This window comes from Polypterus senegalus, chromosome 3 (assembly GCF_016835505.1).
Source record: "Polypterus senegalus isolate Bchr_013 chromosome 3, ASM1683550v1, whole genome shotgun sequence".
Taxonomy (NCBI): Eukaryota; Metazoa; Chordata; class Cladistia; order Polypteriformes; family Polypteridae; genus Polypterus; species Polypterus senegalus.
In genome coordinates this window covers 183,268,259-183,294,923 of record NC_053156.1, presented here as the reverse complement: position 1 = coordinate 183,294,923, position 26,665 = coordinate 183,268,259, and the positions used below count along the sequence as shown (strand labels likewise).

The 26,665-nt window shown below is 36.3% G+C and overlaps 1 protein-coding gene across 1 annotated transcript in view; it reads left to right on the top strand.

Moving 5' to 3' along the window:
• The window catches only part of parp1 (poly (ADP-ribose) polymerase 1), a 210,423-nt gene that overhangs the window by 110,766 nt on the left and 72,992 nt on the right, over positions 1 to 26,665 (top strand). Inside the window, exons 7-11 of the mRNA XM_039748295.1 lie at positions 14,155 to 14,331; positions 19,829 to 19,967; positions 23,438 to 23,578; positions 25,478 to 25,714; positions 26,477 to 26,542. Of these exons, the coding sequence (XP_039604229.1) occupies positions 14,155 to 14,331; positions 19,829 to 19,967; positions 23,438 to 23,578; positions 25,478 to 25,714; positions 26,477 to 26,542 (760 nt within the window). The remainder of the gene's footprint in view (positions 1 to 14,154; positions 14,332 to 19,828; positions 19,968 to 23,437; positions 23,579 to 25,477; positions 25,715 to 26,476; positions 26,543 to 26,665) is intronic.

The following is a 26,665-nucleotide window of genomic DNA, read 5'->3' as shown; positions in this document are numbered from 1 at the left end:
AATCAATGAATGACCAATATAGCCACCCTTCTTTCCAATAACAGTCATAAGCCTTTCCATTCATGGAGTCTGTCAGTTTCTTGATCTGTTGACGATCAGCTTTTGTGGAGCAGTGACTACAGCCTCCCAGACACTCTTCAGAGAGGTGTATTGTTTTTCTCCCCCGTAAATCTAGCGTTTAAGAAGTGCCCACAAGTTCTCGATAGGGTTTAGGTCAGATGAGGAAGGGGCCATGTCATTATTCCTTCATCTTTAAGGCCTTTACTGGCTGGCCACGCAGTGGAGAACTTCGATGCAAGTGATGGAGCATTGGCCTGCATAAAAATCATGGTCTTTTCCTGTATCACTGTTTGAAGAAAGTGTCTTTGAAAAACTGGCAGTAGGTTTGGGAGTTGATTTTGAGTTCATCTTCAATGCAAAAGGTCCAACTAGCTCATCTTTAAAAATACCAGCTCATACCAGTACCCCACCTCCACGTTGGAGTGGAGCTCTGTGCCCATTACTGATCCACAGGTCCATCCATCTGGTCCATCAAGAGTCACTCTCATCTCATCGGTCCATAAAACCTTTGAAAAAATCTGTCTTCAGATATTTCTTGGCCCAGTTTTGACGTTTCAACTTATGTTTCTTGTTCAGTGGTGGTTGGGTTTCAGCCCTCCTTACCTTGGCCATGTCTTTGAGCACTGAACACCTTGTACTTCTGGGCACTCCAGGTAGGTTGCAGCTCTGGAATATGAAAGTACTGGAGGATAATGGGTTCCTGGTAGCTTCACGTTTGATTCTTCTCAAATCTTTGGCAGCTAATTTCGCTCTTTTGTTCTCAACACGTTTCTTGCGACCCTGTTGACTATTTGCAACAAAATGTTTGATGGTTCTGTGATCACACACCAATATCTTAGCAATTCCAAAAGTGCTGCATCCCTCTGAAAGACTTTTTACAATTTTTGACTTTTCAGAGTCAGTTAAATCTCTTTTGGCCCATTTTGCCTGAGGAAAATTAGCTGCCTAATAATTCTGCACACCTTGATATAGGGTGTTGATCTCCTTAGGCCACACCCTCCCTCATTACACAAATACACATCACCTGACGTGCTTAAATCCAATAAGCATTCAAGTTAATACAGCTTGGAGTTGGAATATACGCATTAAAAATGATTATAAGGTCAAAATACTCACTTGCTTAATAATTGTGCACACAGTGTGTATATATATATATATATATATACATATATATATATATATATATATATATATATATATATATATACATATATATACATATATACAAATCTACATATATATAACTACATATATATATATTAGGGGTGGGACTCGATTAAAAAAATTAATTAGAGGCTGTGTAAGAATTAATCTTGATTAATTGTATGTAATCGCACACGTAAATTTGCCCAAAATCGCAAATGTTTTTTTTTATTTAATTTAAAAGGGTTTTAGTGGGCGACAGAATCAAATAATAGACATGGACATGAATATTGTAAACTGAAGCTGTTTTAATTTCTGAAAAAAAAGCTTTTAAACTGCATTTGAATTCAAAACAGAAACAAAAATATCATCCCTGGTTAAAATTGGGCAGACTTAAAAATAAAGTGGTAGTTTAAGTACTTTAAGTACATTTTCAGAATAGTATTGTCTTTAAATAATAATAACCAAAATTTCAACAGAAAGTGCAGTTTTTCTTCTTAAAAAAATAAGTCAGAAACATAAAAGGTAATTTGACCAGCTTACTCTTTAAACTCTGAGTAACATTAGCCAAAATTATTTTGTACATTAGGCTAAAACAGTGTGATCATTGAACATTTTGTAATTAGATGTATTTAGAATTACTAACGGTCATGGAAGTCCAATGATCCCCAGTAAGAGCCACAAAGTCCGCTTTCTGTAATGCATCTAATTTTGCTTGCTTTTCAGTGTGCACAAAACCATGCTTTTATCAAGGCTTCGCTCGGGTAGTCGAAATGATCAGTCGTAGGAACGCGCTTTATTCCGACTCTAACATTTTTGTAGCTGTGTAATGGATGTACCAGGAAATCATGCATTGACAAAAGTTCCCATTTGCTTGGAATTAAAGTGTCATTAAATGCGTTATTTTTTTAACATGTTATGGAGTATATGCATCAAAGCTTCTCGGCTGTGCTTGTGCTAAGAAAGGGAAACATTTTAAAAATAACGTAACATGATTCTGCGTTAACCTAATATTTTTCATACGTCCCAAACCAAGGAGATGCTAAGGTAAAATGAATCGGTAGCGCGTACATACTCAGTGCATCTCTCGGGAATCGAACCTCGAATGTCGGCGTTAGAGGCGAAGACTCTACAATTGTGCCACAGCGTGTGGCTTGTCTATGCGAGAGTATGTACTGTAGATCGGGGTATATATATACATTTATATATATATATATATACCCGCGTATCGCAGTGGAGAAGTAGAAGTTATGAAAAGAAAAGGGAACATTTTAAAAATAGCGTAACATGATTGTCAATATACAGTAATTGTTTTGTGAGTGTTATTGAATGTTGCTGTCATCAAGGATTTGATTATCATTATTTGTTTCAATCAGGGTCGTATTTGTATGTGTTGTGTTCAAGTTACATTCCGTGTTTGTCAATCGTTGTAAAGATAAGAGGTTTCATTCATCAATTAGTTTCTTAGTGCATCAATTAACAGCTCGTCTTCCTCTTTATCTGAGATGTGACAAACTGCATGCACGGTTTTTTTACACTGTCTTCCTTTAGCAGGACATTCACTTTTTCCACCGTGTGCTTTGTTTCCGCAGTAGCTGCACTTATGAATATGATTGTATGTATCAGACGCTTCACATTTTTTTGCTGCCTTCTCAATTGTGTAATTCGGTTTTTGTTCAGCACTCTTTGGAACTGTTGCTTTTGTCTGTGCACTGCGTCAGTTCACGTGAGCCGCTTGGTGTTCTTGCATCGAAGGTTCCCAGCTGTGCTGGTGCCATCTCGTGTAATGTCAGCTAAGACCCGGCACTTAAAAGTTTCTCTCGCAGTTTCAATGAGTTTGTGCCAAACACCACCCTGACCATCTCATCTTCCTCTGCATAAGCACAGTCCTTCACCCGTGAATATTTACCGGCAGTGTTTGTATTGGATTGCCGCTGATGGACGGCCTTATATGGGCAGGCACTAAATTACAAACGCTAGTGGCAGCCTGTCTATGAACTTAATTTAATATAAACTTACGGTTCACGCCGTGCTTTTCGTGAGTGAGTGAGGGCTTTGCCTTTTATTAGTATGTGTATATACAGTATATATATATATATATATATATATATATATATATATATATACTAATAAAAGGCAAAGCCCTCACTGACTGACTGACTCATCACTAATTCTCCAACTTCCCGTATAGGTAGAAGGCTGAAATTTGGCAGGCTCTTTCCTTACAGCTTCCTTACACAAGTTGGGCAGGTTTCATTTCGAAATTTTACGAGTAATGGTCATAACTGGAAGGTATTTTTCTCCATTTACTGTAATGGAGTTGAGCTTGAAAGCCGTGGGGGCGGAAATTCGTGTGACATCATCACGCCACCCACGTAATCACGTGAACTGACTGTCAACGCACTATGTAGAAAACCAGGAAGAGCTCCAAAATTCGCTGAAGAAAACATGCATTATATAATTGAGAAGGCAGCGAAACAATAAGAAGCGAGCGAGTGACACATACTACCATATTCATCAGTGCAGCTACTTCGGGAACAAAGCAAGGTGTAAACCTAAACTTTAAATTAAGTTAATAGACAGGCTGCCACTGGCGTTTTTCATGCCCACGGGTAATGCGGATACAAGTTTAATGAGAGGGCGAGGATATAAGCGAGTTTTGATCACTTTGTAACTAAGTTAAAATTACAGGTGAAGGGGTGTGCATATGCAAATTCCGAGAGACTGTGTTTTTGGGGGAGTGACAGTTAAGGCGGGTGGAGGAGTCACGTCATCATATCCCCCCCCATTTACCTCATTTCACTCTGAGCTGAGCTCCGCGGCTAACGCCGTCTTCCGAAGCAACTTCGTCACACTGCCAACTAAAGTCAAAACTTAAACATATAAAGTCAGCGTCGGAATATATAAACTCAGCGCTGGAATATATAAAGTCAAATCTTGAATATATGAAGTCAGCGTCAGAATATATTGTCACGCTTGGATCACAGATTTGCACAGAGACACAGTAGGTCGTAGAAACAAGAAGAATTTTTATTCAAACACTGCAAACACATGAGCTTAAACGTGCTCCATGACAAGTCAGAGATGACAGTTCCGCTAGGAGCAGAGAGAGAGCGCGAGCGATAAAAGCAAGCAAACAATCAATTTTCAACTGACAGGTGCTGCACAAGGCTTTTAAGTTAGCGGAGTATCGCGCGAGGTTTGCATTACGCATTATAGCGCAAGTGAGAAAGTAAGGAGCAATGTGAGGGTAGTCTGTGTTTCAGGGGTTGTGGTTTTCCCAGAGGCGTCTGTATCTTCTTGGGTGCGATCAGCCCTCCAGCTCACACCCTCCCCCTCAGCTTTATTCACATTTCCGTGAATCAAGCGACTCTCTGTACCAGGTTTATTTAGTCTTGATAATACGTCTGCGTTGACATGTTCAGAACCTGGTCGATGTTTTACTGTGAAACGGTAAAAGTTGTAAGCCCAGAAACCATCTCATGAGGCGAGAGTTTGTATCTTTCTGTCGGTATGACCATTGAAGTGGAGCATGATCAGTTACCAAAGTGAAGTTTCGTCCCCACACGTAATAGCAAAGCCCTCCAGCTCACAATATAAAGTAAGCGCTGGAATATATAAAGTCAAAACTTCAATATATAAAGTTATCGTCGGAATATACAAAGTCAGTGCTGCAATATCCATCCATTTCCCAACCCGTTCATTCCGACCACAGGGTCACGGGGGTCTGCTGGAGCCAATCCCAGCCAACACTGCGTGCAAGGCAGGAACCAATCCTGGGCAGGGCAAATGCATTATTTTCAAAACATTAACCGAACAGTGTTTTTTTAATTTATTTTTCTGAATACGTTTTTGTTAACTTACTTCAGTTCAGAGTCGTTTCAATCAATATATTTTGACTTTGAGTTTATATATTCAGGAATGAGTTTATATACTCTGATGTTGACTATGTATAATCAGGAATGACTTTATAAATTCCGACGCTGACTTTATATATTCAGATTTTCACTTTATATATTCCAGCGATGACTTTATGTATTCAAGTTTTGACTTTACATATTCCGACAGTGACTTTATATATTCGGGAATGACTTTATATATTCAAGTTTTGACTTTATATATTCTGACGGCGACTTTATATATTCAGAAAATCAATGTATTTGCCTGTTTCGCACCCCATAGTGTGTGTGTGTGTATATATGTACACATGTATGTATGTGTGTGTGTGTATATATATATATATATATATATATATATATATATATATATATATATATATATATATATATATATATATATATATATATATATATATATATATATATATATATATATATGCCAGCAGCACTCTTGACAATGACAAAACAATTACATTAACAATCATGTTACGTTATTTTTAAAATTTTTCCTTTTCTTTTTTATTACTTTTTTAGCAAAATACCAGCGCTTCAGCGGAGAAGTAGTGTGTTAAAGAAGCAATGAAAAGAAAAGGAAACATTTTAAAATAACATAACATGATTGTCAATGTAATTGTTTTGTCACTTTAGTGATGAGTGTTGCTGTCATATATATATATATATATATATATATATATATATACATATATATATATATATATATATATATATATATATATACACACACATATATACACACACATACATATATATATGTACATACACACACACATATATAAACATATATATACATATGCATACATATATACACACACAGCTATTTCGTATCAGTGCAATACGCTGCTTGTTAAAACTGATAACTCCCGCTCTTACGTGCAAGTCTGCGTGGATATTATGAACTATCGTATTTGTTGAAGTTCTATTTAAATTTTAAATAGAAGGAATTTTTATTTAGTCGACAGAAATATTTTTGGTAGGAATGGTAAAAACAGACAGGAATATTATTCCTGAATAAATCAACTCAAACCTTAAACAACTTATAATATTTTGCTCTCCATAAAAATATATCCTGTCTCAATTATACAAGTCAGAAATAAAGTAAACGAGTATGGCTTTACCAAAACAATCATTGATGGCGAATAAAGTATCCATTATTCGAGTATGTAGATCGGGGTATATATATACATATATATATACCCAGTATCACTGAGACGTAGTGTGTTAAAAAAGCTAGAAAAAGAAAAGGGAACATTTTAAAAATAACGTAACATGACTGTCAATATACAGTATTTGTTTTGTGAGTGTTACTGAGTGTTGCTGTCATCAAGGATTTGATTATCATTATTTCTTTCAATCAGGTTCGTATTTGTAGGATGTGTTGTGTTCAAGTTACATTCCATGTTTGTCAATCGTTGTAAAGATGACAGGTTTCATTTATCGATTCATTTTTTTACTGCATCAATAAACAGCTCGTCTTCTTCTTTATCTGAGACCCGACACACTGCATGCACGGGTTTTTTTTTTTAACACTGTCTTCCTTTAGCGGGACATTGACTTTTTCCACCGTGTGCTTTGTTTCCACAGTAGCTGCATTTATGAATATGCTTGTATGTATTAGACGCTTCATATTGTTTTGCTGCCTTTTCAAATGTGTAATTCATTTTTTGTTCAGTGCTCATTGGAACTGTTGCTTTTTGTCTGTGCACTGCGTCAGTTCACGTGAGCCGCTCGGTGTACATGCATCGAGTTTCCCAGCTGTACTGGTGCCATGTCGTGCTATGTCCATGGCTGTATCTAATGTTACCGAAGTCCCGGCACTTAAAACTTTCTCTCGCAGTTTCTCATCTCATTTTCCTCTGCATAAGGACAGTCCTTCACCCGTGAATATTTACCCGTGGCAGTTTGCTATTGGATTGCCGCTGACGGACGGCCTTATATGGGTAGGCACTAAATTACAAACGCCAGCGACAGCCTGTCTATGAACTTAATTTAAAGTTTAGGTTTACATCGTGCTTTGTTTCCGAAGTAGCAGAACTCATGAATATGGTTGTATATGTCACTCGCTCGCTTCTTATTGTTTCGCTGCCTTCTCAATTATATAATGCATGTTTTCTTCAGCACTTTTTGGGCCTCTTCCTGGTTTTCTACGTACTGCATGATTACGTGGAAGGCGTGATGATGTCACACGAAACTCCGCCCCCACGGGTTTTCAAGCTCATCTCCATTACAGTAAATGGAGAAAAACAGCTTCCAGTTATGACCATTACGCGTAGAATTTCGAAATGAAACCTGCCCAACTTTTGTAAGGAAGCTGTAAGGAATGAACCTGCCAAATTTCAGCCTTCTACCTACACGGGAAGTTGGAGAATTAGTGATGAGTCAGTCAGGCAGTCAGTCAGTGAGTGAGTCAGTGAGGGCTTTGCCGTTTATTAGTATAGATATATACATGTACATACATATATACTATATCTGTCTTTGGAAAGGAATAAATAGTAAATATTTTTTGTAAACCAACTACACTTTCTGTTAATGTTAACAATCTCTGTCCACTGACACGTTAAAGTGACTTTTTAAACAACTTTATTATCATTAAACTGCATAATATTTAAACTAATAAATAATAACAATAAAATAAATAATAGTATTATTACTGATAGTTGCACTATTACTTCAAGACTTCAAGCCCAGGTGCTTTACACAGTATTCACCAAATTAAAATAAAATAAAACAAGTGCAACTTGATGATGACATCTTTACCAACTGAACCATCATTTAGGGAAACTACATTAATAGGTACCTTGCTTCAAGCTAAGCTATACTGGGAAGAAAAAAACAAACTATATGTCGAGAACAAAGTCAACATTTCCACTTTATTCTCGCCATTTATGTTGAGATTAAAGTCAACATTTCCACTTTATTCTCATAGTTTACTTCATAATTAAAGTAGAATGTCGTAAACTAAACTTCTTCCTAAAATCAATGTTTAATCAATTACTTAATTTACCCCGTCATAAATTAATGCAGCACATTAAATGCTGTGTGTTATGTTCCACGACCCAGTGGTTAATCACTACGCTTCTTAAACTGACTTCCTCCGCACTAAGAGAAGACAGCAATCGCCATACAGTATCCATTCACTTCATGATATTCCTGTTTTCTGAAAATTTAGAATGCTAAGATAAACACTTGATAGCATTTTCATGATGAAATGCATTAAAGCAGGTGTTACACATGCACAGTAGTGAGGCGGTAGTGCTGCTCCCTCGCAGTAAGTGGTCCCCAGGTGTATGTTCAGTGTAGAGAACTTTATGGCAGGTGTGACGAGGCTCCAAAAAACTGGATTTATGAATAGCTATCGCACAGGTGTAACTTAAATATTGTGCAGATATTGGGTTTCTGATCTGCTAGTCGGAGACACAAACACAGAATTCAATGCATGTTCTTCTGAGTGGGCTATCTTTATTGCATGCATGCTGTCTCTATCTGACGTACCAAAACCCCAGTTCTTTTTCCCTTCCTTCCTTTTTCTTTCACCACATAACCAATCACCACACGATAAACGTCTTTGTGAAATTAAAACTAGTTATAAACTTAGCCCACAGAGTGTTCAGAACTTTAAAAATATTTTCGTTATACATGTTAAATTATGCCATCCATTTAGAGTTGCGCCCATCTCTGAACAAGTCGCCAGCACATTGCAGGATGAATACAAGCAAAACATACAGTAGCAGGGTCAATATAGCACAACAAAATCCCACATCCTGCATGACTTTGAAAGGACACTGAAGCACTCTGAGTAATCCCACCAGAAAAACATGCAAATGCAAGGCAGGCACGCCACCATGCCCCCATATGGTTAATGCATGCTTTAATGCATTTCACCATGAAAATTATATCAAGTATTTATCTTAGCATTCTAAATGTTCAGAGAGCAGGAAGATCATGAAGTGAATGTATTCTGTGCGGCAATCGCTGCCGGTGCCTCCTCTTAGTGCAAGAAGGAAGTCAGTTTAAGAATCGCTAAACACAAAGCATTTAATGTGCTATATAACTTATGACGGGGTTTGAGAAAATCTAGTAAATTTAAATATTCATTTTACGATGAAGTTTAGTTTACGATGGTCTACTTTAATGACAAATTATGAGAATAAAGTCAACATGTCATCACACTATTACACAGTACCCAGGTACATTACACTGTATTGAAAACAAATAAAACAAGTACAACTTGGCTTGCAGTGTTATCCAGTAGTATAGAAACAGTATTTACACATCTCCCATTCCCTACAGATTTTTCTCCAGCCATCTGGAGTTTTTTTTTTTTTTTTTTCTGTCCCCCCTGGCCATTGGACCTTACTCTTATTCGATGTTAATTAATGTTGATTTATTTTATTTTCTTATTGTGTCTTTTATTTTTCTATTTTTTATTATGTAAAGCACTTTGAGCTACTATTTTTATGAAAATGTGCTATATAAATAAATGTTGTTGTTGTTATCTGACCTTCTAAAACTTAGACTCCTTTTTTTTCGGCAAAAGTTCTTCTGTTCATCATGTTCAACTTTACTTTTAGTTCAGTTTCGAAATGCTCTCTGTCCATTTTTACCCTGCGGCATACTATGCTAACGGCCACTATTTGGTGGTGTAGCAGTGAAGAAGAGCCCTAGTGCAACAAATCTGTGTTTAGCATTGTAGCAGTGAAAAAGATCCCCACTTGAACAGTTTCCTGCTGCGCCACGTTCCGAACATCGTTTAGGCAATTTAAACCGGTGTTGCAGTATAAGAAAAATCTATATCATAAAAAAAATAAAAAACGGTTTTCGGTATGAACCGGTGTACCGCCCAGCACTAATCTAAATATATATCACGGATTTTTCAATGAGTCTTTATTTTATGGTACATGCTTCCTCAGTTGGTTTGCACAGTTGATTTCATACAAGGGATCCTATTGGCGGATGGCTGAGAAGCTACCCAATCAGAGCACGTATTACGTATTAAATAAAACTCCTCAATGATATACAGTATGCTTCCCGCGCGGTGCTTTGCATACTTAAAAGCTCTAACAGCACCTATTGTTTTTTGATTGTTTGCTTTTCTCTGTTTCTCTCACTCTCTCTGACATTCTCTGCTCCTGATGAAGGGGGTGTGAGCAGAGGGGCTGTTTGCACAGAGGCTGTTTGCCTAAAGGATACGGACACTCCTCTTAAAAAATGCTGAAAGACTACCTTCACCTTGCTCCCTTCCTTGTGGCTGCTTTATCGCGGTGCTTCACATACTTAAAAGCCCAACAGCACATATTGATTTTTGATTGTTTGCTTTTCTCTCTCTCTGTCTGTCTCTCTCTTTCTCTCTGACATTCTCTTCTCCTGACGCGCACTCCTTTGAAGAGGAAGATATGTTTGCATTCTTTTAATTTTGAGGAAGAACTGTAATCTCTGTCTTGTCATGGAGCACAGTTTAAACTTTTGACTAAAGGGTGTTATTTCACGTCTAGAGGACTCTAATAATATATATATTTATATATGTGTATGTATGTATCTATACTAATAAAAGGCAAAGCCCTCACTCACTCACTCACTGACTCATCACTAATTCTCCAACTTCCCGTGTGGGTGGAAGGCTGAAATTTGGCAGGTTCATTCCTTACAGCTTCCTTACAAAAGTTGGGCAGGTTTTATATCGAAATTCTACGCGTAATGGTCATAACTGGAAGCTGTTTTTCTCCATTTACTGTAATGGAGATGAGCTTGAACGCCATGGGGGCGGAGTTTCATGTGACATCATCACGCCTCCCACGTAATCACGCAGTACATAGAAAACCAGGAAGACCTCGAAAAAGCGCTGAAGAAAACATGCATTATATAATTGAGAAGGCAGCGAAACAATAAGAAGCGAGCGAGTGACATATACAACCATATTCATGAGTTCTGCTACTGAAACAAAGCACGATGTAAACCTACACTTTAAATTAAGTTCATAGACAGGCTGCCGCTGGCGTTTGTAATTTAGTGCCTGCCCATATAAGGCCGTCCGTCAGCGGCAATCCAATAGCAAACTGCCACGGGTAAATATTCACGGGTGAAGGACTGTGCTTATGGAGAGGAAGATGAGATGGTCAGGGTGGTGTTTGACACAAACTCAGCGAAACTGCGAGAGAAAGTTTTAAGTGCCAGGACTAAGGTAACATTAAATACAGCCATGGACATAGCACGAGATGGCACCAGCACAGCTGGGAACCTTCGATGCATGTACACCGAAGCGGCTCACGTGAACTGGCGCAGTGCACAGATAAAAGCAACAGTTCCAAAGAGCTGAACAAAAACGAATTACACAATTGAAAAGGCAGCAAAAATATGAAGCGTCTGATAAGCATATTCATAAATCCAGCTACTGCGGAAACAAAGCACACGTTGGAAAAAGTCAATGTCCCGCTAAAGGAAGACAGTGTTAAAAAACCCGTGCATGCAGTGTGTCAGGTCTCAGATAAAGAAGAAGACGAGCTGTTTATTGATGCAGTAAGAAACGAATCGATGAAAGAAACCTGTCATCTTTACAGCGATTGACAAACACGGAATGTAACTTGAACACAACACATCCTACAAATACGAACCTGATTGAAAGAAATAATGATAATCAAATCCTTGATGACAGCAACACTCAGTAACACTCACAAAACAAATACTGTATATTGACAGTCATGTTACGTTATTTTTAAAATGTTCCCTTTTCTTTTTCTAGCTTTTTAAACACACTACTTCTCCGCTGCGATACGCGGGTATATATATATATATATATATATATATATATATCCCGCTCTACATACTCGAATAATGGATACTTTATTCGCCATCAATGATTGTTTTGGTAAAGCCATACTCAGTGTATTCATTAGATGAACGGTAAAAAGTAAGAGCGAGGGAGGATGACTTATTGAGGCATGCAAGCAAAACCACAATAGCACGCTGGCTCGATGTACGAAAAAATACATCTTTTCAAGTTCTATTTACTCCATATGTGTCAAACTCAAGGCCCGCGCAACATCCGCCCGGCGTGTAATTATATCCGCCCCGAGATCATTTTATATACTGTATTATTGTTATTAATGGCCCGGGATATGAAGCACTGGTAACACAATAAACTACAGATCCCATAATGCAGGGCTTCAGCTGCCTTGCCGAACACTTACCGCGTCACCGCCGTCTCTTCAGTCGTTTCCTTACTTTGCGAAGGAAGCAGCTTTTCAGAGCTTCTGCACTGTTTTATAAACGAACGATATATAAGAAAGTCCTTTTTATTTAATCCACGGGTTCTCCGCTGTTTCATTGTTCATTTATTACGATTTTTATAGTTATTGTGTAGGTTTTATTTAATCCACGGGTTCTCTTCTGTGTTCACTGCGGTGTCTTCTTTCGTTTACGAGCTTGCCAAGGAAGCAGCTTTCTCATAGCTTCTGCACTGTTTTAAAACGAGCGACATATAAGAAAGTGCTTTTCCTTGCTTCACCAACGAAGCAACCTTTTTATTTAATTCACGGGTTCTCTTCTATTTTATTGTTCATTTGTTACGATTGTTACAGTTATTGTGTAGGTTTTATTTAATCCACGGGTTCTCTTCTGTGTGTCACTGCGGTGTCTTCTTTCGTTTACGACCTTCGCCAAGGAAGCAGAAACTTATAACAACCGAAACTTTGTAACGGCACAAGACTTCAGGTCACATCTCCTATAAAACAACCTAATTGAAGCAACTATATTTACTGGCAGTGCCTCAGTGACACAGTTTTTATTTCTCATCCCGTTATACCATCTAATCTCCCATTTTAATTCAAACGCGTTCAATTTCCAGTAAGGCTCTGCTTCGCAATGACAATTAATAAGTCTCAGGGAGAAACACTACAAAAGGTTGGCATTTATTTGAGGCGGGATTGCTTTTCACATGGCCAACTGTATGTTGCATGCTCAAGAGTGAGCTCAGCACACAGCTTAGTCATATTACAACCAGAGGGGCGAACTGACAACGTGGTATACAGAGAGATCCTTAACAATTAATTTTTGACATATTTTCGTTCAGTCTAAAAATGTTTACTTTTTTATTAATAAAAATATTCAGACAGTATTTCACCGCTGCGAAGCGCGGGTATTTTGCTAGTGTGAATATATTTGTATACATAACAGATATAGATTGTTTTCTTTTTTTTTCTTTAATATGCTTGAACATCCAGGTTCATTTTGCGACTTCTCTCATCACGCTAAGTATCATAGTTTGCTTGCGGTACTGATTTATTTGCACGAATCTGAGAGATGGGGCAGGGCTCTCCTCACTCATATGTCAGCCTCTGTTTGAGTCAGTCTACCTCTTACTACGCGTTGTAGCATACTTTGCTTCCGCTTCGCTAGAGATACTTGTTTGTTCAACAGACAATATCATCTACAGATTGTTAAGGAGTAAAGCTTGATGTTTAGGAGAGTGAGATCAGATCTACGTGTGTTTTAGAGGGTAGCTGCTGATTGCCAGAGATTTCACGGTCATGTGGTTTTTCTCCCCACATGTTGGACACTCTCCCATCAGAGCTGAACACAATTGCATACAATACCATACTATACACATTATTATGTGTACATATATGTGTGTGTGTGTGCATCCTGGTGTGGTGTTTAGATGTTTTTCCTTTGTCTGTGTGCGTTTCCTACTGGTGCTCTGGTTTTCTCCCCAAGTCAAAAACCACACTGGTTAGAGTGATTAATGATGCTAAATTGGCCATAGAGTGCATGTGTTTGTTCACTTTGTCTTCTGGCCTTGTGCCCTGTGCTTGTTGGAATAGGCTCCAGTGCTCCATGACAGTGCCCAGCATTCAGCAGGCTACGAAAATGGTATGGTCTTCTGTCTTTAAAGGTTTTCATGTTTTTGTTTTTTTTTTCTTTTCAAATTAATGCCATTACACAAATTCAAAGAATACAACATGTTATTGTCAAGAATATTTCAGTTTGTTTATGAAAGTTCATATGTGACATTCTAACAGTTAACAATTGTTTTTAACAGATCTTGGACAGAGTTTCTGATGGCATGGCATTTGGTGCCCTGCAACCTTGTGAACAGTGTCAAGGTCAACTGGTCTTTAAAAGTGATGGGTATTATTGTTCTGGAAACATAACTGCATGGACAAAATGTGTTTTTAAAACACAGATTCCTAATCGCAAAGAATGGATTATTCCCAAGGTTTGTTTTTTGTCTTAAATATTAAATACACTGTATTTTGCCCTTTAAAATATTCAGGAAATCCTGTAAGTTTCAACCCCAAGAATTTTATGCAGAAGGTCTCGTGTGTATGTGTAATTGTAGTATTTTGCTGTTTAATCTTGTTTGGTGTGCCTAGTTATCCTGTATAATATTTCCTCTCAAATTTATTCCTCTCAAATGTGTTAGATAATGTTGTTCTGCCCAGTGCTTTGTACAATTGACCCCAGCATCCATGCTCATGATATGAGGGTTTGAAATTTATATATATATATATATATATATATATATATATATATATATATATATATATATATATATATATATATATATATATATATATATATATATATATATATATATATATGTGGGCAGTATGGCCTAAAATTTATCACAATATAATGATAAATTATCATGGTTTTGGTATCAATTACATTATATTCTCTGTGAATATCCTTTTAAGAATGAATCCAGTGTTTGTGGTTCTTTTGGACTAATTTCATAGGTTAATAGTGGATAGTTGATGTTTCTTTTCATAAAAACTATTTAAAAAAAAAAAAAAAACTGAAGTCTAAAATTTCTGTGAGTTGCAACATAATGAAATAACTGAGCAAAAGATAAAATATATTGCATATGCCTTTTATAACTCAAAATCTTGGAAAATGTGTACAGTGTTGACTATGCCATATACAAGATTGACAATAAGAAGTCTTAAACAGCTATTCTTCCAACTTCCCACTCTGATTTCCAATTGAACAAAAACAAGCAAGTCTAACTAGACTTTAATATTGGCTTTTAAAACATATTTATATACTTAAGGGAAAATTATATAACTTTCAATTATCAATATCTTGTTTCTACAGAAATTAATGTTGGTGGATTATTTTATTTTTTTTATTTTTTTTTAAGATTTTCTTGTGAAGAAATTTTATTTGTACCCAGCAAAACCTCTTTCTTTCCATTACTTTCTAACCTTGCAGATGTATTGCATTTCAATATACAGTGGAACCTCGGTTCACAACCATAATTCATTCCAAAACTCTGATTGTAAACTGATTTGGTTGTGAACCGAAGTAATTTCCCCCATAGGATTGTATGTAAATACAATTAATCCGTTCCAGACCGTACAAACTGTATGTAAATATATATTTTTTAAAGATTTTTAAGCACAAATATAGTTAATTATACCATAGAATGCACAGCGTAATAGTAAACTAAATGTAAAAACATTGAATAACACTGAGAAAACCTTGAACAACAGAGAAAACTAACAATGTAAGAGTTTGCACTATAGTGCTACGAAACGCTCGCTATAAAACCACTTTTTTTAATGAGTTTTAAGCAGGGGAAAAAAATTTTTTAAAAATCCGTAATTTAATAAATCACCAAGAAAAGTAACATTGCAACAATGCACACTACGAACCAATCGCTGTAAACAGAAGTGAAGTGGAGGTTAAAATCCAATAGAAAAAAGTCTTCATTAAATACGAGGTTAAAACAATGTTCGGATCTGTCTCTTTAAAATCGAGCCTGGTGCATTCTTTAACTGCCTTTTCGGCCTTATGCGTCCAGCTCTCTCTCTCTCGTCTGTGTGTGTCTCGCGCACGTCTGTGTCTGTCTGTCTGTGTGTGTGTCTGTCTGTGTGTGGATGTCTTGTCTGTCTGTCTGTGTCTCTCTCTCTCGCGTGTGTGTCTCTCTCTCTCTCTCTCTGCACAAGGAATGCACAGGGAGAGACTGAACACGTGCGGAAATAATCGGCGCTTACAAACTGAAAGGGAAACTGGCTTGTTCGTATACTGAGTCTGTGGTCGTGAACAGATGCAAAAGTTTGGCAAACTTTTTGTACGTGTTCCGAGATGTTCGTGAACCGAGGTTCCACTGTATATGGATCAAAGGATGTAAAAATAAACCTTAGTTGTTGCTTACTTCTAACTTTTTTTTTATACTTAAAGCTTTCTCCAATTTTTGCAAAAGCTCTGTGGTGCAGCCTTTCCCTTGGTAATTAATGTAAGCATAAGCTTACGTTGCTTAATGGTTAATTAATGGTTAACCTTATTATTAACATACACTGTGGAAAGTGTCTGCATGCATGTATTGAATCAAACCACAAATGTATTTTCTTCTGGTAGTATAAGATAACTATTACTGGATTTGTATTATTTTTGGGTGCTCACATGTGTTTAAAGTTTATAAAATGAGCATTTGGTAGAAAGCACATTAAAAAAATAATAACCACTCGTGAGTTTAAACAGACACCTTCAAAAATCAATATTTTTAAGCTTTGATGAGAAAAAAATGTAGTTGTTGTGACATCATGTCATACAGCATACCAAATAAAGTGTAACAACCCGAGGTGCACCACAGAAGTACTGACACACAGACACCGGCAGCTGTTTATAATCTTTGAAAGACCTTTGTCCCTTTAACAGAGGACCTGATCAGCTCCATCTGGTTAGCCTTCGAGAATACTGCCTTTTCCTTTTTCTCAATCCTCACAAGCCTTATCTTTCCCCCCTATGCTGGGTCTGAGTCAGACTGTCCACCCTTCTGCACTGTTCATTGCACCTTCTTTTAAGCTCCTTCAGTGCACATAGCTCCACCATCCTTCTTTCTCTTCAGAGTTTCACCTTCCCCTGAGGAGTTTCACCTGCCTGTTCTCTCATAGGTTGAGTTGCTACAGTAGCAATGTAAAAGACTAATTTTAACATTAATAAAACAAAGGTAGTTGGAACCCAACTGCCATCCAATTCCGCTGTCTACAATTATTATTATTTCATGCATTTTCTGCAATACATGTGTGTTTATATAAATTTAATCTTTGACAGAAGCACACTCTCAGTTTGAAGACACATGTGTATGCTATATCTGTATGCTGCTTAATTGCATGTGATAATGTTAATTTAATTTATTGCAAGTTAAAGCTGAGTGGATATTCTCCACAGTTGTAAATATAATGTGCTATGTGAGGATGACAAGTGACACAGGCGGTTTTCTGATGTGTTCAACTGTTCTAAAAAATAGTATGCAAGAATTTCTGCTGATTAACAAATTTCTACCTTTGTACCACTCACCTGTAATGATTTGGATGGATATCGTATTCCAAAAACCTTAATTCTATATAAGTCTTTTGTTTGATAATGCACAGAAATAAACTTCATTCTGTGACTTGTATAATGGCCATTTTCTGCAGCTCCATTATTGAAAATGTTTTTATATTCTCCATCCTGCATGGGCAAACTCTCTGTAGGAGGAAAGAAGCAGTTATTGAAAGTGGTGTATATTGCTTCTAATGTTGTTGGGTGCCACCTAGACTTAAATGTAAACACATTAAGATTTCATCAGACTTCTCAAACAAAGTCATTCTACTGTTGTTTCTGCTTTCATAGTAATTTTCTTTTAATTAAAATTTTTCACAACTGATATTGTTGCAGTGATAAACTATGGCAGCTAAGTAAAAAATTAAAATTGATAATGACAAGCACAAAATAAACTTGTGCAATAAACGTTGTATTATGTTAGAAAAGCATGGTATGTTAAAAGAAGTCACATTTATGCAAGAGCATAGTAAAAGGTTTTTTTCTTCTGACATATAAAGTGTATTCATATAGAGCTGACATCATCCCTGTTGGTCGAATGTAGCAAGTTCTTCTGCATTTTGTCTTTGTGAGAAGCTCAATTAATATATAGCATTTGCTCTCAGAACATCATTTTTGGTTACTGCAAATATGTCAGGTAGATATTTTTCAGTTTTTTTCCATTAATTATTATTTTTTGAACTACCTGTAAAAGTAAATTTAAGTAAATAATTTTCACTGTAACAAAAGATATAAAACATTACTACTTAATTCTGATAAATTAAGTGTAAGTTGGCAAATATTGATACTAGGAGGTAGGAGTAAAGAACACACATTTAAAAAGGACATTTAAATAGTCATAGTATTTATAGTTATGTTGTGCTGAGAAAAGGAGGGGGTGAAGAAATACAAATATTTTCAAATGCATCGGAAATTATTTAATAGTAAGAGCACCTTCAATGGTTATTACAGGGGCTTAGAGAGGGCCACCTTAAACAATCAGTAAAGGCAATTGGAGAGGGCCAGTAATTTTTAACAGGTACTGTAGTTTGTTAAATTCATAAATAAATTATATTCAATTTTTAAAGGGCTTAATTGTCATCTAAACAGATATTAATCGTGAGGCCATTACAGTGCAATCTCTGTATGAAAATAGACTATTTGGACGCTTACTTTGACGATACATGCTTCCAGGAATCTTACATATGCATCTGGAACTCAGTCAGTGAACTCTAGCAGGATGCGTTTGGCATGATTTGTAGTAAAGAACTGGCAAATCTTGCCCAGATGTCCTTTAGGGAAATGATGTGCATCTCCAAAGTGGTGCAGGAGATCCAGATCAGAAAGGTGAAAATAAGTGGTCACCTCATAACCTCTCCCCTGAAAGAGAGAGCCAGTGAGAGTATGGCACTCAGTCATTAGGGGGATTGAGAAGCAGATTTGCTCCAATGACCAAGAATCTTGTACAGTATTTTGTCTTCTGAGTGGAAATGTATAGAACACACCTGGAAGGATGGATAGGCTCTTCCAAAGCAGAGAAAAGGCTGTTAGTTTTGCAATCCATACTTAAAGTGTTAGATGCCAAGCTGAGGAGCAGAACTAACAAGATACCTTTCTGTGAAGTTCTGTCTGTGCCAGGTGTGATTGAGAAGAGAGAAGGTTTAACACGTGGCTCAAATATTGGTGTAGGATTGAGGGGCATGTTTGTTTTTAATTTGTTTTGGGACTCCTCCTAAAACAGATGGGACCTATTCCACCATGATAGGTTACATTTAAACAGAAGGGTACCAATGTGTTGGGGAGGCATAGGTTAGGGAGTTTAGGCCACTTTATATTACAAAAAAGTAATAGCAGCACTAGAGACTATCCAGAGAAAAACTGCTAGGCTGATTCTGTGACAATGAGCTGTGAGGATAGATTGAAGGTGCTAAACCTTTTAATTTTAAGCAAACAGAGATTAAGATGCGGGGATAAGACTGAAGCGTTTACATTATGAGAAGAAGAAATAGAGTAGATCCCAGTTGTTATTTCAAAATAAAGTATGCAACCTGAACACTTTGACACAGTTGGAAATGTAAGGACAGATTTTGCACATACATTAGAAATTTTTCCTCAAACAAAGAACCAGAGACACCACAGATAGTGTTGTGGAGAGTAGGACTTCAGGGACCTTCAAAACTTGCCTTGATGATATTCTGGGCAATTTAGATAAATAGGATGGTTTGGCCTGTTGTGCTAAATGGCTTGTTCTCATTACTGTACGGTTTTTGTAATAAAAAAAAAAAAAGTACAATTTAGATTGTACTAATGAATAAACTTTTAGTGTACATTATGTTTGGTTCTGGCTAGCTATTATTGGTTTATGTGTATTGTTAATTTGTATTTTTGCTGCCATACTGAAACAGGAATTCCATGAAGTTGTCTTTTTAAAGAAGTTTAAATTTAAACCTCAAGACAGATTGTTCGCCCCTGTACCTCCACAGTGTCATCCTAAAACAACTGAATCTAATGCTTCCAGTATAAAAGAGGAAACTGTTCCAAGTGGTAAGTGGTATTTGTTATATAAACTGTATGCTTACTTAGTTATACTACATTTAGATTTCTTTCAGCATATACATATAATACAATTTGGCCCATAATATGTTGTACAGCTAAAACCACTCAAATATTCATTATATTTTGATGAATAACAAAATGTAGCTGTTTAGTTTTTTAACTTTATTACAATGATTTCTTCTAACTAATAGATGGAGCCTAAAGCTATGCAATGGGGAACATTTGCCCTCATGCAAATAATGTTTTTTGATCATAGTTGTCTGACACAATATAGTTGCAATATAGCCCTTATAGTCAGTATTAACAAGTTGTAGCATAATCTGTGAAATCGCACACTGTAGAGAAATGTAGTTTTTCTGTCTTAAGCGAATAATAAGATACAGTATGTCTCTTATTTTTGCCATAGTGCTAAATCCCTTTGCATTATATTCACATTATTGACAACAAAGCTTATGAGTGTAAGGCTTGTAATTTTCAGCCATCACACCCTGTAATTATAGACGTTTGCAGTAAGTCAACACTGTCATACGTTTTTGTCAGTAACTGTTACGTAGTTCGTTATACTATAAGAATGCTATTTAAAGGCCACCAAAGAAAGCAGTTCTTAATGGCAAATCCAGGCCCCCACAGCTTCTGTCTTGTGGCACCTTCCAAGATTCTGTACTTTTCCAACAATTTTTATCATCTACGTACACCTATCTAATTACTATTATAAATACATCCGTGTCTGCATGAAAATCATTCCTGAATGTGTGTCCTCCATGGAAAAGGCAATAGTGAAGCTTGAGAGACTCGGACTGTGTTAGAAGTGTACAAATTTCCTCGATCAATTCGTTTAGAAACTTCCTAACATAGCTCATCAGTACTCAAATCTTTCTCATCAGCTCTAACTCACTTAAATATTTTAGACTGAAAGCTGACTGTGATATTAGTAAGAGAAGCTATATATATAGAAAGATACGCAACTCAAAAATATTTTTCGTTCCATGGGACTTTTTTTTTTCTTTTAAAAATGTGAAGCTTGCATTTTATATTGAATCAATTATATGCTAAATAATTGTTTGAAACAGGTTATCAGGACTACAAACATTTAATTGATTGACCAATGTATGACTATTGGATTAGAGCTATAATAAGGGATAAATTGTAACTGTGCAGTCTAATGGCCTATGTTCGTCCATGTACACTGCTAGAAAAAAATATGAGATGATTCTGAACAACTGTTTTTCTTTAAAAGCTTTTCTGGGCAGTGTTTTATTTAGTCAGATAAGTACAGACTGCTGAAGCATTCATTTACTTTCTGACAAACTTAATTTGTGTAGGATTAGATTAGATAAACTTTATTAAACTCATGTGGAAATTCAGACGCAAATAAAAATTAAATTAACTAGTATATTAGGTGGAAGCATTGAATTGGCTGATAGCAGTGAGCAGAAAAGACCCCCAGAAGTGCTTCATAGCACACCATGGTGAAATGAGCCTGTGGCTAAATGTCCTCCAAGAGAGTGCCTCATGGAGAAGATTTTTCATGATAGCATCCAATTTTGCCATCATCCTCTTTTTCATTAAGTAAAACAAAAATAAAAATGACCAAATGTCTGTAAACTAGAACTAAATGAAAATGAGAAAATATAAACAAACCTTAAAAAAAAGTTTGTAATTTTAATGTTTGTTTTCACCAAACTTGTCTTTGTGCCTAATATACATGTGAGTATGCAGTTGCTAGTATATTTATCAAATGTTGTTTAAGACCATGCAGTCATACTGAAAATTTGGTTAGGAACAAGCATTAATTTTCATATCTGAATCTGTGGATTTAATTGGTCATGTCATCCATCAGTCAGTTTTCCCATCTATAATTGAGAGTGAATACTAAAGCTTAATCACTTGTCAATGACTGGATTTTATTGGCCACAGATGGGCCGTTGTCAGCAAATTCAGTCGATAAATTTGAATGAAAAGATTCTTAAATTAAAATAGGCCTCACCTTACTTTGTAAGCTACAGCTAAATAGGAAATTAGAGCAATGGAGGATTTGTCAAGATCAAATCGCCACTCCCTGCTTTAAATTCAGTCAGTATTTAGACTGGAGTAAAATATTTTAATTCTGAAGTATGTCATCCTGTTCACAGTTTATTTAAACAAGAGTTATGTACCAAATCTGCTGTATTGAAATAAACAGTGGTGTTGCATATGTGTGCTGGGAATTGTCTTTGTCTAAAATTGCAGTGCTTAACTTAGGGCTCATCAGTGGTAAAATACTAAAACTGTCTGATTCATTGCAGACTGCATTCTTAATATATCATAATAAAATGAAAACTGAAAAAGACTTGAAAGAGTTTGCACCTCTGAAGAGATGACTCGGTCTTGCCCCTTTTACTTTGCAGTGCCGGAAGTCAGGCTGGGATTGTTAGATCTGAAATGAACAGTATATGAATACCTATTAAATTGATGATGTCGTCCAGCACTTGACTGTAAAACTGATAACAAAATCCACTCTTATTCATTGTTCCTTATAACTGGTGCGATTGTAACTTCTATTTTTGTATCTCTACATGTACAGTAATTTTACAAAAATTGTGATATCTGTTCATGGCTTTTTTTCCTGCTTTAATGCACTTGTAAAACTGTGTTTGTGTGGACATTTTTGGTGGGACAAAAACTAAGAATATTAATTGCTGAAAAAATAAAAGTAAAAACAAAAAAGAATGAAAACTGAAATTACGAAATGGCAGAAAACTAAATAAATGTAAAACTTTAAATTTTAAAACTAGAAAAACATTGGAACACACAACTCCTTGGCCCACTTTTAAAAAATGGGGACCACCATTACAGTCTGACCCTATTGGGACAGTCCGTTCCAGACTATACTGAAGGTGCTTGTTAGCTAAAATGCCCTTAAAATATCCAGTGCTTTTAGCATTTCTAGTAAGGCTTCATTCACTGCTGTGCCCTTGCCACTATTGAACTTTTAAATCTCTGCAGCAGTTTAAGCCACGTACTACCAATGTGCCCCTCTGAGGATGTATCTATCAGATTTGGAATTTTCTTCAAGTACTCCTTTCACCTCCCAGTTATATCCCCAGATGAGTTCAACATTTCCTAACCTTTTCTTGAGAACAGCTTAGGTAACATATTTCCTACATTTAAGAAGTTGTCAAGTAGTTTTCCAGGACCTCTTCAATGTCAGTTTTCATGACCTTAAATGGTGATTAACAGACACAAAAGCATCTTCACTTAAGCTTTTTTCACCCTGAGATTCGATAGATTTTTTTTTTTAAATTCAAGGTGACATTTATGTTTTAAAATGTTAAATAGCTGAGGCGTCTTGTTTTTGTTATTTTAATGTTTTCAGGTAGTATTTTAGCCAGATGATAAAGAGATTAAATACTTTAGTTTGAATTAGATATTGGGTTTAAAATGTTTTAATATCTTTTTTTTTTTTTTTATATATATAGACAAACCTCTAACTAATATGATGGTCATTTGTATTGGCAAACTGGTGAAGAACAAAGAAGAGATTAAAGCTGTAATTGAGGAGCTTGGAGGAAAGTTAACTGGCTCAGCCAACAAAGCCACAATCTGTATTAGTACAAAGAGTAAGCAGAAAATTGTGTGTGAAATTAAACAGTGTTAATTTATCTACATTTTTTAGTTTATTATTCTTTGAAAGTTTTCATTGTAACAAAGCACTTTACGAAGAGGTTTATGCTACATGCCATCATTCTACCATAAGACTGCAGTACATGGCATGATACATATTGTGAAGCCACCCTGTACACAGACAAGCAGGACACCAATTTGCCACACACAACAGGATACCAGGTGCCCAACGAGCTTCTTCCGGCCACACTTCCTGGTGTAGTGGAAGTATGGCCAAATAAAGCCCTGGAAATGTCCATGCACCCCCCTAACCTTGTTGGAAACAAAAGGAGCTGCACTCTGTCTGTCCAGGGGAGAAACTGTCTTTAAAATACTCTGACCCCAGGTCCTTCCACACTCTGGGCGACCTGGCCGGATAAGAGTTCCGGCTGCCCGCCACAATACGTATAAATACATTTTGAGCCCTAAGTAGTTATTTTGTGTAAGTTCTCAGCTTGTACTTGTATGTTTATTTTGAAACATCTTTTTAAGTCATTTTGATTATTACAAATATAACAAAAGTGTGAAATTCTTCTGTATAGTATCATGCAGACTTGTCTAACAAAAGAACTGTTGCATATCTCAAAAGAGATGTAAGAGATTCACAGTTAAGGCAAAGGATTGCTTCAATCTACAACCCCAAATCAGAAAATGTTGGGATGTTATGGAAAATGCAAATATTTAAAAAAGCAGTGATTCTTAAATTAACTTTGACTTTTATTTTTGTTAACTTTTGACTTTCATTGCAAACGGTATGAACCCAAGAACCCACTTAAAACTTTACTGTGCAAAAAAGAAGGCTTATGTTAACTATGTCCAGAAGTGTGATTAACTTCTCTGGGCTAGGAAGCATCGAGGATGGACCATCACACAGTGGAAACCTGTATTGTGGTCAGATGAATCAGTATTCCAGATATTTTTTGGAAAAAATGGAAATGTTATCCAGACCAAAGACAAAAAGGACCATCCAGAAGTTAATATTAACAAGTCCAAAACCCAGGGTCTGTCATTGTATGGACTTGTGTCAGTGCCCTTGGAAAAGGTAAGTTATAATTCTGTGATGGCAGCATTAATGCAGAAAAGTACATATAACACATGCTGCCTTCAAGATGATATCTTTTCCAGGCACATCCATGTATTTTTCAGCAAGACAATGCAAACCCACATTCTGCACAAATTACAAAGGTATGGCTGTAGAAGATGAGGGTACAGGTACCGGACTGGCCTGCCTGCAGTCCTGACCTGTTCCCAATAGAGAATGTGGAGAATTTTGAAATGAAAACTACAATGACGACCCCATGTTGTTGCACTCCTTAAAACTTGTTTGCAGGAAGCATGGAACAAAACATCTGAAACACTTCATCACTTGGTTTCCTTAGTGCCATTTTTTTATGTGTTGTGAGAAGGAATGGTGACTTTGCAAAGTGATGAATGCTTTACTGTCCAAACTTTTTTTGGAATGTGTTGCAGGACTGACATGCAGGAATAAATGTATATTAACAAAAGAAATGAATTTGACCAGACAGAACATTAAATATGTTGGGGTCATACTGTCTTCAATGAAATAAAAGTCAAAAGTCAGTCAGTCATTGTCCAACCCGCTAAATCCTAACACAGGGTCATGGGGGTCCGCTAGAGCCAATCCCAGACAACACAGGGCGCAAGGCAGGAACAAATCCCAGGCAGGGCACCAGCCCACCGCAGAAAGTTAAAAGTAAATTTAAGAATTACTGCATTTTTTTACTTACGTTTACATTAGAGCATTGCCAAACACTGTATGAAATAACATATCCCCTTGTATCTGCTTATTTTATGCTGAGATGAGTTTAAAAATATAACATGTTTGATTTTAACAGAGGAAGTACAGAAGTTGTCCAAGAAGATGGAAGAAGTAAAGGCAGCCAATGTTCGTGTGGTTGTTGAGGAGTTTTTGTCTGAAGTAAAAACTTCTGGCAAGGCAGTTCAAGAGCTACTTTCTCTTCATGCCATCTCGCCCTGGGGAGCTGAAGTCAAACAGGAAACTCCTGTGATAGTAACAAAATCCACTGGTACACCGACAGGAAAGAGCTCTGGGAAAATAAAGGAGGAAGAAGGTTGTAAATAAATTAAATTAATGAATGTCATTTCTTTTTGTCTTTGTCTTCAGTTTAACCCCATCCTAGAGTTTTGGAGCATTGGGTGTGAAAATACTATGGAAGGAAAGAGTGCCAAGGCATATATTTTAGAAATAACTCTGTATTGTCTTTATATACCCCATCATTTACAGAGAAAGCATACAAGAAAGAAAGTGTTGCATACTGTATGATCATGCTGGTTATAAGTGCTCATTTGTGTTAAATTCAGACACACACACACACATATATATGTATATTTATTTATATATAATTTTATTTATATATAAAAGTGTGTATGTATAGCTGTTAAAGTAAATTGATTACAAATTCTAACCATAAATTAAAAAAAGTTGGTGAATCAATAATGTTAATAGACGAAGATGCTGTCCTATGATAAAACAGCTGATTTGATTTTTAAGTTCTTAGCAATGCTAAAAGTGTCCTGTGTTCACATCAAGATATAACTTTCATGATCTTGCAGTACTCATTGACTTTGTTGTGTAAATAGTGGATACAGCTACAGTTGAATGCAGATAATCTGAGATGATTAAATAATTTTAGTCAGAGTCAAGAAACTACATGTTGCAAAATATAATATGTATAAACTGAAAAACAACTTAACTTGCTTTTACTGGAACCAAGATTTCTAAAGCAAGTAGTCATAATAATCAAAAATTTGTCCTAGCTTGTTACTAAAACAAAAGAGATACTAAATTTGGTTAACATTTTTTTTTCTTACAGGCTCTAGCAAATCAAAAAAAATGAAACTAACTTTAAAGGGAGGAGCTGCAGTGGATCCTGACTCTGGTATAAACTCAATAATTATGAATGGATGTGTTGTGTAAATTGAAAAGGTGAAATGTTATTTATGAATTAATAAACCAGATGTGCATTCTACAGTATCAGTTTCTGACATCTCACAACAGGCTG